Source organism: Oratosquilla oratoria, chromosome 18 (assembly GCF_046742065.1).
Source record: "Oratosquilla oratoria isolate Oo_2021 chromosome 18, ASM4674206v1, whole genome shotgun sequence".
NCBI classification, from domain to species: Eukaryota; Metazoa; Arthropoda; class Malacostraca; order Stomatopoda; family Squillidae; genus Oratosquilla; species Oratosquilla oratoria.
Window position 1 is genome coordinate 63,607,504 of NC_134794.1, and position 14,989 is coordinate 63,622,492.

At 37.3% G+C, this 14,989-nt stretch overlaps 1 protein-coding gene across 3 annotated transcripts in view; it reads right to left on the reverse strand.

The window, feature by feature from the left end:
- The window catches only part of LOC143035338 (retinoid-inducible serine carboxypeptidase-like), a 70,550-nt gene that overhangs the window by 3,166 nt on the left and 52,395 nt on the right, over window positions 1-14,989 (reverse strand). For all 3 annotated transcript variants that reach the window (XM_076202307.1, XM_076202308.1, XM_076202306.1), the window contains 6 exons: window positions 5,802-6,034; window positions 4,665-4,805; window positions 4,153-4,242; window positions 2,041-2,151; window positions 593-812; window positions 107-280 (listed from right to left, as the gene is read on the reverse strand). In XM_076202307.1, coding sequence (XP_076058422.1) covers window positions 107-280; window positions 593-812; window positions 2,041-2,151; window positions 4,153-4,242; window positions 4,665-4,805; window positions 5,802-5,963 — 898 coding nt within the window. In that variant the 5' untranslated portion in view covers window positions 5,964-6,034. The remainder of the gene's footprint in view (window positions 1-106; window positions 281-592; window positions 813-2,040; window positions 2,152-4,152; window positions 4,243-4,664; window positions 4,806-5,801; window positions 6,035-14,989) is intronic.

Sequence of the window (14,989 nt, forward strand, 5' to 3'; positions counted from 1 at the left end):
ACCAGACTGAATAAAATCATCTGGCATTCATCACAACAAAATACTGCATCACTGCACTATCCTCACACTAGAATCTAATACAAAACTGAATCAATTCCAAACTTACCATTCTTGGTAACTGGCTCCATAAATTCTTTCGAAAGAGTCTCAAAAACCAGAGCACTCTGTCCTCCCCAGGTCACATTCTTTGGGATAACTTTAAGCTTATCTCTGATTGGCCCATTCATGAATTTGTCCAGTTTGTGTCCAAATTGAGCAACATGGCGATCATAAAGTTTTTCTGTAAATATAAAGTTGTCATGGATATGAACATTATGATAAGGATTACAAATGTTAACATCCACCCCAAGTTGACTAAAAGTCTATTGTTATCCTGAATAAACTCTGCTAAGACATCACAATCAGAGTAAATTGAGGAAATTTTAACATCAAAATGGTGACACCCTCCCTTACCACTTCTTGTGGGGCTGTAGTTTTCTAGTAAGTGAAGCTCGAGACAATTGATATTATACTTGATTATGAGCTTATTCTCCATGCAGCTTTGAGAGAGAATACATTTAGAATTTGATCAAACAAACCTCATGTTTCTTACTTAGGTACTCATGTTTAAATTTGTGTGTTGATTGACTATCAATGCCGCCATCAAACTGGAGAATGTTGAAGAAGTTGACATTATTAGTGACTTTCTCAACCACTCCTTCAGCTTCTGCCCAAAGTTTTGTAGCATTTTCCATATGGCCGGCTTTGACTGCAGCTGCCACTGCATTTGCAGCTGTATTAACCTTGCCTAAACCAACTGAATCGACCAGTGACTGAAATTAAACCAAATAAATTCATAAGCATCTTCCAAGTAATGTAGGCAAACCTATATATATATATATATATATATATATATATATATATATATATATAGGCAAACCTAGAATAAGGAAATTTGGATTAGAATATTAAAACAAATTATAAAGATCTAAGGAAGTAAATGGAACCAAGTATGGCCCATTGCTGGAAAATATGCTTAAATTGGGGGGGGGGGGGGATAAGAAACCTGTTAGGGGTGTAAACAAGACATACAAAATGGGTCAATAAGCTTTGAGAAGGTGAAGAGCATACATCACAAGATGTACAGCTATAGCCAAAGCCATTACCTATACCTTATGTTGGTAATAGTCATCAGAGAAAGGAGCAAGACTCAAACCCCTGACTTAAGTAGACAGTTTTTTTTTTTTTTTTTTGTGTGTGTGTAAAAGGCACATAGGTGCAAAGAGTTCATGGAGAGAGCTGTGAGGCAGAGGTAGAGATTGCCGAGGAAAGTGTAATAGGTAGAGAGATCCATGAGGAAGCTGGTGAAGTGGAGACCACCTGATTACAACTTCACATAAAACTAAACACTGACACATGGGAGGAGGGGGCTGCATGCACTGCATACTGTATACAGCACGGCTTCTAGCCTTCTATGGCCTCTACTTGTGAAAGACCATTCTTATTCTCCATGTTAAATGAGGTGGAGAGAGAGAGCAATAATGGGTATATACTTGTGGTGGTCCTGAAAGATGGACAGCAGAATTGACTATTTTCAAAATATGTTTACCACCTCACCCTCACTGAGGGGCTGACACTCAATCTCTCTAAGCCAAAAGTCTATAAATTTCAGTAGTATTTCTTACACTTTTTCACTCATGAAGAGCTAAACAATGGTGACTGCTTCCTTCCTACTTCTTTCAGTCAGTAACACAGAAATACTCCCACACCTAAGCAACACAGAAAATAGTCCAAAGTTTCTTCTCAGTGAGATCTGTGGGAGGGACTACTGTGAGGCCAGTTTTTCACTTTGCAAAACTTGGGGTAACAGTTTTTACCATTAAAAATTTAGGCAACAACAATAACTCCTGGGACCCAAAACTGCCCACCCACTGCCATGAATGGGCACACAAACAAATACTTCCAGAAGTTTAACATCAAGACTCTTCCATAAAATGTTGGTCAGTGCAATTCTAAATGGTAAACAAAATAATACAATTCTTGTAGACTACATGCACTTACTGTAGAATAGAGGTAAGGTCCCCATGATAAAACTGATTCAACTGGCGAGATCATGGAGTCCCCAAGAGCAATGCCAGCCAGCTGACATTTCACCTTGTTCTGGGATCGTGCCTGAAAAATAAATGTACTGTTCAAACTGTGAACAAACCTAGACACTGGGGAGCAAATATGCTTTTTTGTTGTTTCACAAAGTTATTTGACACTCCATAAACCTTAAGCAATGATTCCCTAAGCTGTAGGGAATCTTGCAAAAAAGATAAAAAAATAAATAAATAAATAAATAAATAAAAATAAATAAATAAAATAAATAAATAAAATCTTTAGGCATAGCTGTCATCATCTATGTGTTAATTATTAAAGGATTTAACCCATGAATAATATTTATCTGAGCAGAATAAAACAATGGTAACACACAGGAAAAATATACAAGAATGGCTGTCATAACTGGATTAAATGTAAATACATTCATATACATACCAAGGGTTTTTTCCCACTTACAGGAGAGGTAGCCAAAAGTCAAAGGCATAAATCCACCCCAACCTATTTCATCCCCACATACTCCACCCCCATTCACCACCACTCCCTCCCTCCATCTTTTCTTGGCTCCTTCTGGATGACAGGTTGTCACTGCATCTTGCCCACTGCCATGGTTCAGAAGCAATGTAGCAGGATGCAGCACATCCACAGCAAGGCCATTTCATTTAATAAGCAACACCCCTTCTCTATCTCTTTATGCAGAAAATGAGAAAACAGGGAGAAATCCCTTTGGGCTGTGTCAAAATATCATTCACACATACTCCCTAACTGCCCTCCATCTTCCACCCACTCCCTTCCATGCATCACAGCATCATCCATACACAATCATTTTCCACTCAACCCTATCTTCTGTCTTCTCCCTTCCTTCCTCAGCACATTCCTTTCTTTCCCACTGCCCTTTTCACCCCATCCATCCATCTCATCCTTGGTCACACCATGATGTTCACTTCCTCCACCTCTGCCTTCCACACCTCTTTTACTAATCTTTCTCCACTCATTCTTTCCATGTGTCCAAATCATCCCAATACTCTTTCATCAACCCTATCTCACAACTCCCTTTCCACCCCTGTTCTCCTCCTCACCTCCTCATTTCTTACTCTATCCAGCCTTGTAACCCCTACCATTCTTCTCAGGCATTTCATCTCAAACACATTTAAACTCTTCCTCTCATATGTTCCATGTTTCTGCCCCATACAGTGTCATCAGCAAAATCATCCTTTTCTACAATCTGCACTTAGCATCCATTTCCAAACATGTGATAATAATTAAGAATGCTAAAATCAGCTACTTATAGGTACAGTGTGGGTCTAAAAGAAGGTGCATTAATCGGGTACCTGCAGCAAGAGTGATATAAAACTTTTTAGAAAAGGATGGTTTAGAGAGTGTAAGACAGGGGTGACAGAGACACTGTGAAGTATGTTGCAGAGATATGTAATAGGGGGAAATCTGTTGAAGGTTTCAAGTAGTAGTGCTTGTGTTGAAGTAGGGAATGGAGAGAGTGAATGATCTTAGGCAAAAGTGGGGCTGCACCAGGGTTGTGTGATGCCATGGTTATTCTATGTGTATGTGAATGGGGAGGTAGGTAAATGAAAGGGATTCTGGAGTTGGTGGGTGGAGGGAAATGAGAGGAAAGCAGATGTCAACAGGTGACACTGCAAATATTGTTGGTTCAGACAAGACTGAAGCAGTGGGTGACAGAATTTGAAAGGTTGTGTAAGAACAGAAAACAGAATAAATGTGGACAAATGTTGGAATAAAGTGTTATGAAAAATAGGTAACTGGTGATGAATACAAAAAGAAGGTTGCATGAGGGAATGATTATGTCCATTTCACTATGGATTTTATGCCTTGGAAATGGAGGAAGAGCATAAATGTACTAAAGATGAAATGTTTGTGAAACATGATAGGAGCTCTGAGAATGTACAGAGCAAAAAATGTGGAAGCAAGTCAGATAATTGAAGATGGAATAGATCAAAGAGTTAAAACATTTGAGTAACACTTATTCAATTGTGTTAAGTATGCAAAGCAAGATAATGAGTAGGAGCATGCAATACTAATTAAAAAGCTCAAACTTACCTTAAGTACTGTCTGAGCAAATCTGACTGCCATCTTACCCCCATATGCCTCCGCAAAGATGTAAAATGGAACAGTTTCGAATTCAGGAACCTGAGATAAAAATGTACTGGCATTAATTACATATTTATTGCCAATGAAAAGACACAACATGTAAACACAACCCTTTACAAACAAACACAAACACACACAGCTTGATGGCACAGTGGTAACATTTTCATCAACAACCCCAAGAGTTTGAATTTTGCCCAGGGCTGATATAATTTCAATATCACTGCACTGTGAGCTGTTACTTCAACTCTTGTGGGTGGGGAGTAGGGTGTATGTGTGTGTAAGGTCACATAATTACCCATACACTAGTCATATACTCATATATGAGCTCTGAGTTCTCATCCAGGAGGATAATAGCTGTCAATCACAAGTCCAACATGTGACCCAAGACCATGGTGAATCAAATATACAAAAAAATGTATACACGAATTCAAATTATAATTCTCTAAATCCTGTTAACATACCTTGAGGAAGAATTGCTTCATAAACTCGAGTAAGTCACTGGCAATGACTGAAATGTTGGCAGCAAGATATTTTGGGTCATCTACATAACTGAAGCCTGTGCCAACAGGATTGTCAACAAACAGGACATTAACTTCTTCGGTCTGAAAAGCATTAAGTTGTCAGAATACAAAGAGAATTTGCAAAACTAGTAATCACATTGTCTTACATTTTATTCAAGTAACAATGAATTATACATAAGAACATAAGAATGAAGGAGACTGCAAGAGACACCGTAAAACCTAAACTAGGCAGTTCCATGTCCATTACCACCTGTCATCCCCATCCATAAAATTGTCTGTTTCTAAAAAACATAAGAATGAAGGAGACAGCAAGATACTGTAAAGCCTAAACTAGGCAGTTCCATGTCCATTACCACCTGTCATCCCCATCCATAAAGTTGTCTGTTTCTTAAAACAACTGATAGTTTCAGTGCTCACTACAAGGTTACTAAGTCTATTCTATACATTGACCACCCTATTAGTAAACCAGTTTTTGCCTATTTCCTCCTTAAATCTAAATTTGTCCAATTTAAATCCAATACAGACGCTCCTCTACTTATGTTCATTCGTTTTACGTTCTTTCGATTTTATGTTTGAAGTGACGGTAAAAAAAAATTGTAAACAAAAAATTTTTTGAGTGAATTTTTTAGTTTACCGCGCTCTCCGTAGTTCAAACGATACTTGCGCACAACGCTGCGTCCATTATTTACATTGCGCAGACGACAAACTGAACATGCGTTGCCTCCTCCTCCTCCCCCATCTCAATTTATGTTGCTTGAATTTAATCTATTTGAAATTAATGTTATTATTTTACAATGCTGTGTGTTTAAGTAATGATTTAGGGTTGTTTTATAAGATACGGTAATAGAATTTACCGATGTATAGTACAGTAACAACTTACGTTCATTTTCAACTTACGTTCGGCTGTTCGGAACGTAACTAAAACGTAAGTTGAGGAGCGTCTGTACATGGTATAATTAGTCTTACTGAAGCTCATTTCTTTACAGCCTAGCCTATATTACCCAGTTTGTACTGAGTTAAGTGCCTCAGGTACATTATCTGTTCCAAGACACGCACCATTCCTAACTACCTCCTTACCCATGCATTTGTCCTATTCTTCATGGTCGGGTCATGAGGACCAATTTCAAGGAAATTGCCGATGCCGGTAGAGGAAGCACCTGGACCTCCTTGGAGCCAAAGGACAAGAGGCCGTTTTGTGTAATCCACTGGAGCTGTGGTGTAATAGAGCCAGAAGAACATGTGGGCTCCTTCGCGCACCTTTGTGTATCCCCATGTTTCCTTCCCCTGTCGGATCTTGCGAACTCCTTCACCTGCAATTATGCAAAAAAGCAATAGAAGTTTAGTTATATACAAAATGTTAAAAATAAAAATAAAGGTAAATTCTTAATAAAATCAAGCAACTGCATGCAGATTATATATTGTAACCTTTCCAATCATGTAACATTCCATGATTTTTGTTTTGAGTATAGGGGAAAAAAATAAAAAAATAAAAAAATACAAGGGTTAAAGGGAGTTAAAACAAGACATTATTTAGATCTAAATCAAGAAAGTTACCAGGTTAAAGTTGATATACTTTAGCCAATTAAAGTGTTGGTACTTAAAATTTTGATCTGATCAACCCCATACAATTTTATATATTTGTGAGAAACCAGCACTTCTCATAAACTGATTTATGCAGAGTGTAGCACAGGGAACATTGATTCTATTTAGTAATGATAAATTTGGATGGCTAAGAAAAATAGAATTCACTGCTGGAAAATAGAGTAAAGCTGATCATACTGAATAAAGAATTACAACTATATCATATATTCACACAGACATGCACAGCTTTCACCCTCCCCCTTTTTTCAGTGAAGAATTTTGTGAGGTCCAGTATCATTACTATGATCATCCACATATACAAGCCTGACCACAAAGTTTGATAAGTAGAGGCAAAGAGACAGGACCCTGTAAGCACAACCTCAATCATGCACACCACTGTACTAGGTTAAACACACACACACAGGAAGGATTAAAAAAAAAATGGGACTTGCCACATTGGAGGACTGAAGAAAGAGGCAACATGATAATGATATCTAAACTGATGAGGTCATATAAAAAAAAAAAATAATAATAAAAATAATAATAATAATAATAAAGCAAACTTTGTTAAAAACACCAGAAAATTTAGCTTTCCATAGGAAAGTGTAGACTTGTGGAACAATCTGGATGAAGAAATAATCCAAGCCAACATTATGAAACATTTCAAGGCAAGGTTTGCTAAGTGGAGGAAAACAGATGGTACTCCATGACCATAGCTACAACTTCATACACTACAACTAGGTAGTTACACAATACCTGTAGTGAAATTACATGATTGGAGTGTCAGAGATAATTGGATGAAATATTTTGAAAATGTGAATGTGACGACAGTCAGTTTGGCTTCAGATCTGGAAGGTCGTGTGTGTTGAAACTTTTAAGCTTTTCTTCAAGAGTAATTTATGTACTGTGAGAGAGAGAGAGAGAGAGAGAGAGAGCAGTGTGTGTGTGTGGGGGGGGGCTGTGGACCATGACCTAGAAGGCAATTGATAAAGTACCTCACAGTCAACTTGTGTGGAAACTGGAGCACACTGAAGGACTGAGAGGCAAGTTACAAGAACTGATGAAAGATTTTTTGATGAAAAGATACATAAGGACAGTAGTAAAAGAAGATGTCAAGATGGAGAGCAGTAACAAGTGGAGTTCCACAAGTTTCAGTGTTTGCACCTATAATGTTTCTTGTCTGTCAATGACATGATGGAACAAAATTAAGACAAGAGTGAAAAATGAGGACTGTAGACTACTGCAAAAAGATCTAGACACTATTTTTGCATGGAACCAAAAATGAGAAATGAAGTTCAATACCAAAAGATGCAAAGTACTGGAAATGGACAATAATGGAAAAGGTCATCCTTAAACAATTCATTAGGAAGTGAACCCATTACAAAAGCAAACGAGGAGAAAGATTTGGGAGTGTTGATTAAAGACAACCTGTCACCAGACAGATATATCAGCAGGACTAGTAGACACATATGGACCACTGTAGATCATAGTGGCATTTCAGTACATGGATGAAGAGATGATGAAAAAACTCATTGAAACCCTGATCCATCCAAGACTGGAATATGCGTCAGTGGTATGGTCCCCACACAGAGTGAAGAATATAAGCAAGGTCAAGAGAATACAAAAGGCAGCAACCATACTGGTCACCAGGCTGGCAGATAAACCATACGAGAAAAGACTAAAAGCACTGGGTTTGAGGCTAGGTATGATAAATATTTTTGGACCAAACGAGCTCTGCACTTTCCCTGTAAACTACAATTAGGTAAATACACACACACAATCCCTTTTCCTGTGCATAAAGCAAAATATACCAGTGCAAAGCCTCCAGCCTCTTTTATTCTTTCCTGAAGCTAGAATTTGAGAAATTTCGAATGCATAAACACACTTTTCCCTTTCTCTTTTACCATTTGTATAACAGAATAAATCAATGTGAAATTTCGTAGGCGTCTAATATACTGTATGACACTTATGACAATTTCATGATTCTTAAGTTTGCAAATTTGTAATAAGCAAAAAAAAAAAAAAAAGTATGAATGAATAAAATAACAAAAAATATTAAATACAAGCAAAAGCACGGATGTAAACGATGTTGACGTTTTAAAAGTTCGGATGTTCAGATTTCTGTGTCATTTCGCGCCGAATGCCCTTAATTGACAGTGTCAAAAGTTCATCACGCATCCTTTCCTCCAACTTTGTAAAATCTTTTTGCCCTCGTGTACAATTACGTCATCAGTAGCTTTCAGTTATGCAAAGGTCCTTTTTGTGACAAATTAGTCATAGAAACAATAATCCATGTGCGTTGTGGTATCGCTTGGTTTCATATTTATGGACCGTAGAGATATTTTTGGATTAAGCTGTTTGCTTAATTTATGGGAAGAAGTAATTTATAGGAATATACTACTCTTAAAAATGGAATAACGTCTCGGTATGTTTGTATGTATATGGAGATGAATCGTTTTCTAAAAGCATGGGAGGGATTGGTATGAAGTATGGCGCCGTAACCGAAAATAAGGTGTACGTAGAAGTAAAAAAAATTTAAAATGGACGTGTGCGCCAATATTGGATGTGTTCCTGGTAAAGGCAGGTAGGTGGATCGTTTCCAGCCATGGTGTGGAGGGCAAGGTAATTACTTTATTCCAGTTACTGTAATTAAGATGAATTTGAATATTTTACCTTAATATTCGACAAGTGATTTGGGCGAAAATTAAACACAATTATGTGCAAGTGTGCAAGCCATAAAATTTTGCTGGTACAAGCAAGAGCAAAATAGACCACGCACAAAACGAACAAGCTTGTGTAGATGCAAACAGAAAAATCAAGACTAACTTACCAATATCAAATCATGCAGAACTATACTGGAATGACATGCAAAACAGACTGGCCCTTGTAGAACTTAGACCAAATTAGTCATCATGGATTCCCCAAGATAATGATGAAATCTGGAATATGTATCCTACGGACATCGTAATGTTTAATCATGGGGTTTGCTTTGATGTCATATGAAGACAAGCGTCTAGCAGAGGATGAGGATGGACGACAACATATAATTTCACACCAGAATCAAATTCTCCTGTTTCAAATGTGTTCGTTCATTTTCAGATCAAAGTTAATGAACGAAAAGGTATTTTACTCATTGATGCTCTTAGCTGTAATCGTTATCGGACGACACGATGGAGTGGCAGTTGCCGCTGTAGTACATTGGTTACTACCATGTTCGAAGTGAAAATTTAGGTCACTACGATAAGAGCGATTTTTTCCCCAGATTATTGAATCTGCAGCAACGAACACATTTCTTGTAGGGGTGAGAGGCTATTTCCCCTCGCATATACCTTCAACCTCCATTTGAATAACTAGAATAGGACTTTGGTTACAGAAATTTAGACTACTGTAAGTGCCAAACATCCGTATAGATTTACAATATCTTATTCCATCATTCAGTTTTGCTATATATAACGGAAAGATTTTCTATGTTTGGATTTTGAAAATATATTGTAACTGAAGTCGTTTTTAACCCGAACGAACTCTCAACTGTCGGCGCTAGTGAAGCCTGCCCAGTGTGATAACCATTTTATGAGCCCCCACCGCCAGAGGAAATTCAAATCAAACTATGCTGTTTCTCGTGTACGTAACACGAGAAAAATATGGATGCCCAAGATATATAATATAGATGCTAGATGCCCTTAACATCTTTACTATAGGAATGGGTGCTAAAGATGAAATAAGTCTCTGATGGCAGCCAGAAAGTGACGGGTGACTGACACCCACCTGGACAGTTCCGTCAACTCCTCCAGTCTATGGTAGTTTCAGACGGTAATCAGTTTCACTTTTTATGTTTATTTAAAAAAAAATACAATTCAAAAATGACTAATAACAAGTTATTCAGTGTTTGAAAATCAAGGGTCATTTTCTTTTATGTTACAATCCTGAACAAGGACAACTGGCGCACATTTTCTGTCGTAACTGATCTACTCCATACATTTAAACAGTCGAATACTATATTATCGTTTCAGCTGAAAATTTGAAGTTAAAAAAATTAAAGGTAGCAAGCCTGATTACCGTCCGAAACTTTGTAATAATACGTAATTTAACACCCCGCGTTTAAATGTCGTCAGACGCCCAGCAGTTGGTGCATTTACTTTTATAAATATTTTAATACTACATATCCTGAATATTTCAAGGAAACCTACTTGGATATTAGTTATAAGTGCGTCTTTAACCCCAATTTAAATTTAATATACGGTCGCATTGATCAAGACGACTGTTCAACTGTCACTGGTGACAACACACTCGGCTGACCTAGCAAGCAGGGCAAAGGTGTTTTTTCCCCCTAAGCTTTCTGTTACTATTGACATCTAAATGCAGGCAGTAGCAGACGAGATCCCTGAGTCAGAGGTGGTGGGGAGTAAATCTTCAATAAATTGATCCATTTAGGAGTGTTTGTGCCTATTTGCCTGTGAACGAAGAATAAAGAAAACAACGTTTGAACGAAAGGCAAGACCTTGGCGTCTTCGCTCCCATGTGACGTACAGCCTCATAAGGTGCACCACATAAGCCAAATTTGTGAGGGTTTGTGGTTGGCCTTGCAGATCTGGTCGAGACAAGGGTAAACAATTAGCTCTTTTTCTCTTTCCTTTGACTGGTGATGCTAATTTTTTCTCAGGGTCAGAAATCATATGCATATATTTATCAATTATTGGAATACCTGGAGATATTGTATTTATGAATTAGTTTACCGGCGCTTCTAGTAGTTAAAATTCTCTATTAATACTGTATTTATTTTTTCCTTGCTCTACGCCATCAAGGACACCTCTCTGTTATGAAGCAGACTGCTTGGAGGTATGCTACTGATGCTAATTCTAAGAATAATCCACACCTGGCAACTAGAAAAAACTACTATTACATGATAACAAATATGGAATATTTGTTTATGCTATTATCGGAGATAGATCTTGCTGTTGCTACAACTACTACAACCACCACCACCACTTACTATTAACTACGATTACTACTACCATCACCATCATTGCTATTTTCACTTCTACTACTACCACCACCACAAACAGTACTACTACTAAAAAATATGCTAGTACTGCAGAAGAACAGTGCAACCAGGGCACGTTCTGTATGGCTGGCGACCTACCGAGGCTCCCCCTACAGATCGGGTAACGAAGTGAAGAAGTCTTGGTGACCACAGCGAACTGTAGCAGACCTCAAACTTCGCCATGACCTCGATCTTGCAGATACGGGCTCCTGATGAGCAAAACTACCAACAATCCCTCTCACTGTTGCTCACGACTCTTTGTAATACCTCTTAGCAGTCGTCAGACGATTTTACCCTGAGAAAGGAAATCCCCAACACGGAGACTAATATATAACTTGAGGAACCCTTTTGCTGTTATTTAAAACTTTGAATTTGCTACTTCTGTTGCCAGGTGATTTTATTGGGCAGAAAGAAATCCACTCCAAAACTTAATCGTTTTCATTCGTGTTTCAATGTTAAACAATTCATTGTATTTTCTATAATAATACGCCGAGATTTACTTTTTGAGGGTAAAATACCAGTTATTATTAATCAGCTTCTACTAATCCCTTCACTTTAGCGAGTCTATTACAGGGGTTTTGCAAAAATAGGTCAAATTGATACTGCCCCCTCCCTCATAAAGGAATTATTATTTAATTTCTTCTATCACTCCCTTTTTTACCCTCCCAACTGCCAGTGAACTATTTATTTTGTTCAGACACCACCTTTTTGATGTGATAGTGTCCCCAAGGAACTGTTGATTAATAGCACCAATACATTATTTTTATGTAGTTCAACTCAAATTTTGTTTTAAACTAATACAGATCACCATTTCAATAGTTGTACAATCACCCGTTTAGATTTTAAGCAAAGTATAGATATGATAAAGGGTGATATAGATCTATAATGTAATAATGCTTATCAGGTTAGTGTTGTGACATTTAAATTAGTTATGATTAATTCTGTACCAGGTTATTGTAGAAAGTTAAGTCTTTAAAAAGAAAAGTGCACAGTTTTACACTTAATATAGTCAGATGTGGCAAAATCTCATAAGATATACTGTGCAACACTATATGGAAGCTATGCTTTGAGTAGTTACAATATGTCCTCCATAGGCAATAATAATCAGTTATAATACATAAAACCACATTTATTTATATATATATATATTCATACAGTGTATACTGATATTTCCTTTACTGTGGTTCAGCATATCATCCAGTACAAAACAAGATTTACTGTGTCTTTAAAAACAAGACAAATTATCATTGTTACAGAAAGCTGCTTATTAATACCATCCTTCCATTGCAGAAAGAATCATGTTTTGAGTGGTAGAAAAGGAAAAAAAATAATAAATAGTAAACACAAGGAACTTGAAGAATACTATGGCATTTTTGTGAGGCAATGTATATCCCTGGTTATTCAGGGCAATTATATGGAAGGCTAGCATTCAGTACAACTTTCAAAAGCACCAGCTTTTCATCTCATGAAATACAAGTATCATATTGCATTGGTATACAAATATATGCATTAAATCTTATAAAAAGTTAAATTACAATTGATCATGTTTAGCTTTACATATCTACCACAGCACAGCATCACTTGACATAGGAACTAAAAATTCACCAAAAGCAGGTGATTCATACTTCATCCACATCTAAAAGAAAACTCCATGCCCACCAAAAGAAAGGAAACTTTAATTTACAAAAGAATAAACCTGGACTAAGTCACTTTATCATTGAGGATTTTCTGCTGCATTAATTTCATAAAAGTTGAAAATATAAACAGACACTTAACAGTACCTGTATAACACTAAAAATTAAAGCATGACATACATGTTCCAGAGGAATATAATGAATTCAATGACCAGCAGCAGTGAACAAATTCTATTATTAAATTCCACTCTGAACATCCTCTGTACCAGAAGTTAGTCTGAGATTCTGTCATTGCTGATGTCAGTCCAATAAAGTTCACAAGTAAGTGAAAGAATAAGGACCCAGCAGAGTACTGCACAGCCCAGCTGTTCCTGCCAGTCTCGCTAAATCCAACACAGGCTATGCTAGCATTGTTATTTTTTTAATAACCCATTTCATCTATATAATTCATACAGGAAACCCATCCCCTTCCTTGCATAACTGCACAATTCTGATGTCCTTTCCTTGAGTCTGAAGCTTCGCACAGATATTGTGCACATGCACTCACATTCTTCCCTTGGCTTCTTGCAGTTTTGGCACCACCATGATTTCTGTGTCTTGGCCACAGACCTTGACTTCTTTAGAATTACACCCATTGTTATATCACTTTAGTCAAGGTTGCAAAACTGAAACTCAATGCAGTACTAATCCTTTGTTTTCTTGGGTCAGTATGAGACTTTAACCTAGAACTCCAATTATTGCCAGTATGCAGTAGTTCAGTTAGTTATCAGACCTCATTCCTTGTCAACTGCAGTTTAAGTATGAAAGGAAACCCCTGTCATCAGCTTCATGTGCTAAAGGGTCTGATACTCCAAAACATCTTGTTTGAAGTCAGTCACGTCCTGTGAAAAAATGGCACTGAACGTAAACGAAATGAAGAAGCAAAAACATAACAGGCTTTAGTATAAACACTGTTGAAATCATGAGAAACAAACATTACAAAATAAAGACAATAACATGGGTTTAAAGAGTAGAAACAAAACATATATATTGGTGTGCTTTACAGCAAGGATAGGAGCAAGAGTGGAGAAGTGAAGTGAGATGAGGTAATGGAAAAATTATGCAGAGATAAATGGATATCTTCAATGCTATGTTACTGATACAAGAAGTATTCTTTCAGTCACTGCCCATGAGTAAGCTTGCCAAAACAACACATGAAAAGACAATAAATGGAGCAAATGATTACCCAAAGACATCCTGCAGCATCAAAGGAAGTGGAGACCTACCAGAGTATCACTATAAATCAACCATGAAGATTTCCTCCCTAGAGTAAACTTTTATCCCAATCCAGAGGCACAACCATTTTGGTGAATACTTACAGGCCATCGGTCTCCCGACACCCAAGGAGGCCAAGAAGAGCCAAGCAAAATACATTATCCAAAGTGGGAGAGCTTTTGTTATACAACTGACAATTAGTGTTATAAAAACTTGTATTGTGAACACACTCCCTACAATTTGTTTTTGTATTAAAGAAAATACATTTTCAAGGAATATCACCAATACCATGTACTAAACATGTCTATATGTCAATGCTGGACTGAATTTCTTAGTTCAGCTTTAATGGTAAGTTCCTTTTCTTAATCCTGTTAAAACATCTTGGTGCTACATGTGACTAGAAACTATAGCAACATGATTCACAAACATGTTTAATTTTCCAGCATCAGTAACTATGCTTCTATTTTATTTTGTGTTCAGGTATACTTGGGTTACATTTCCTAAAATGATTTATGTTATCCTGTATTGGACCGCTAACATCTGACTTTTGCTGCTACACACACGTGTACTTTGTCTAATGGCTATGACTGCAGGTTACTATTCTTCTGAATTCTGTGTGTAAGTTATCACATACCTCTGGTCACTGTACTACACATCACCTGCTTGGTGGTGTAGTGGACAGCATCATGGTGTGAAAGTAGTTTCCAGTACTACCAAAGCCACTGTCCCCATCCAGCAAGAGGATGTGTGTGAGG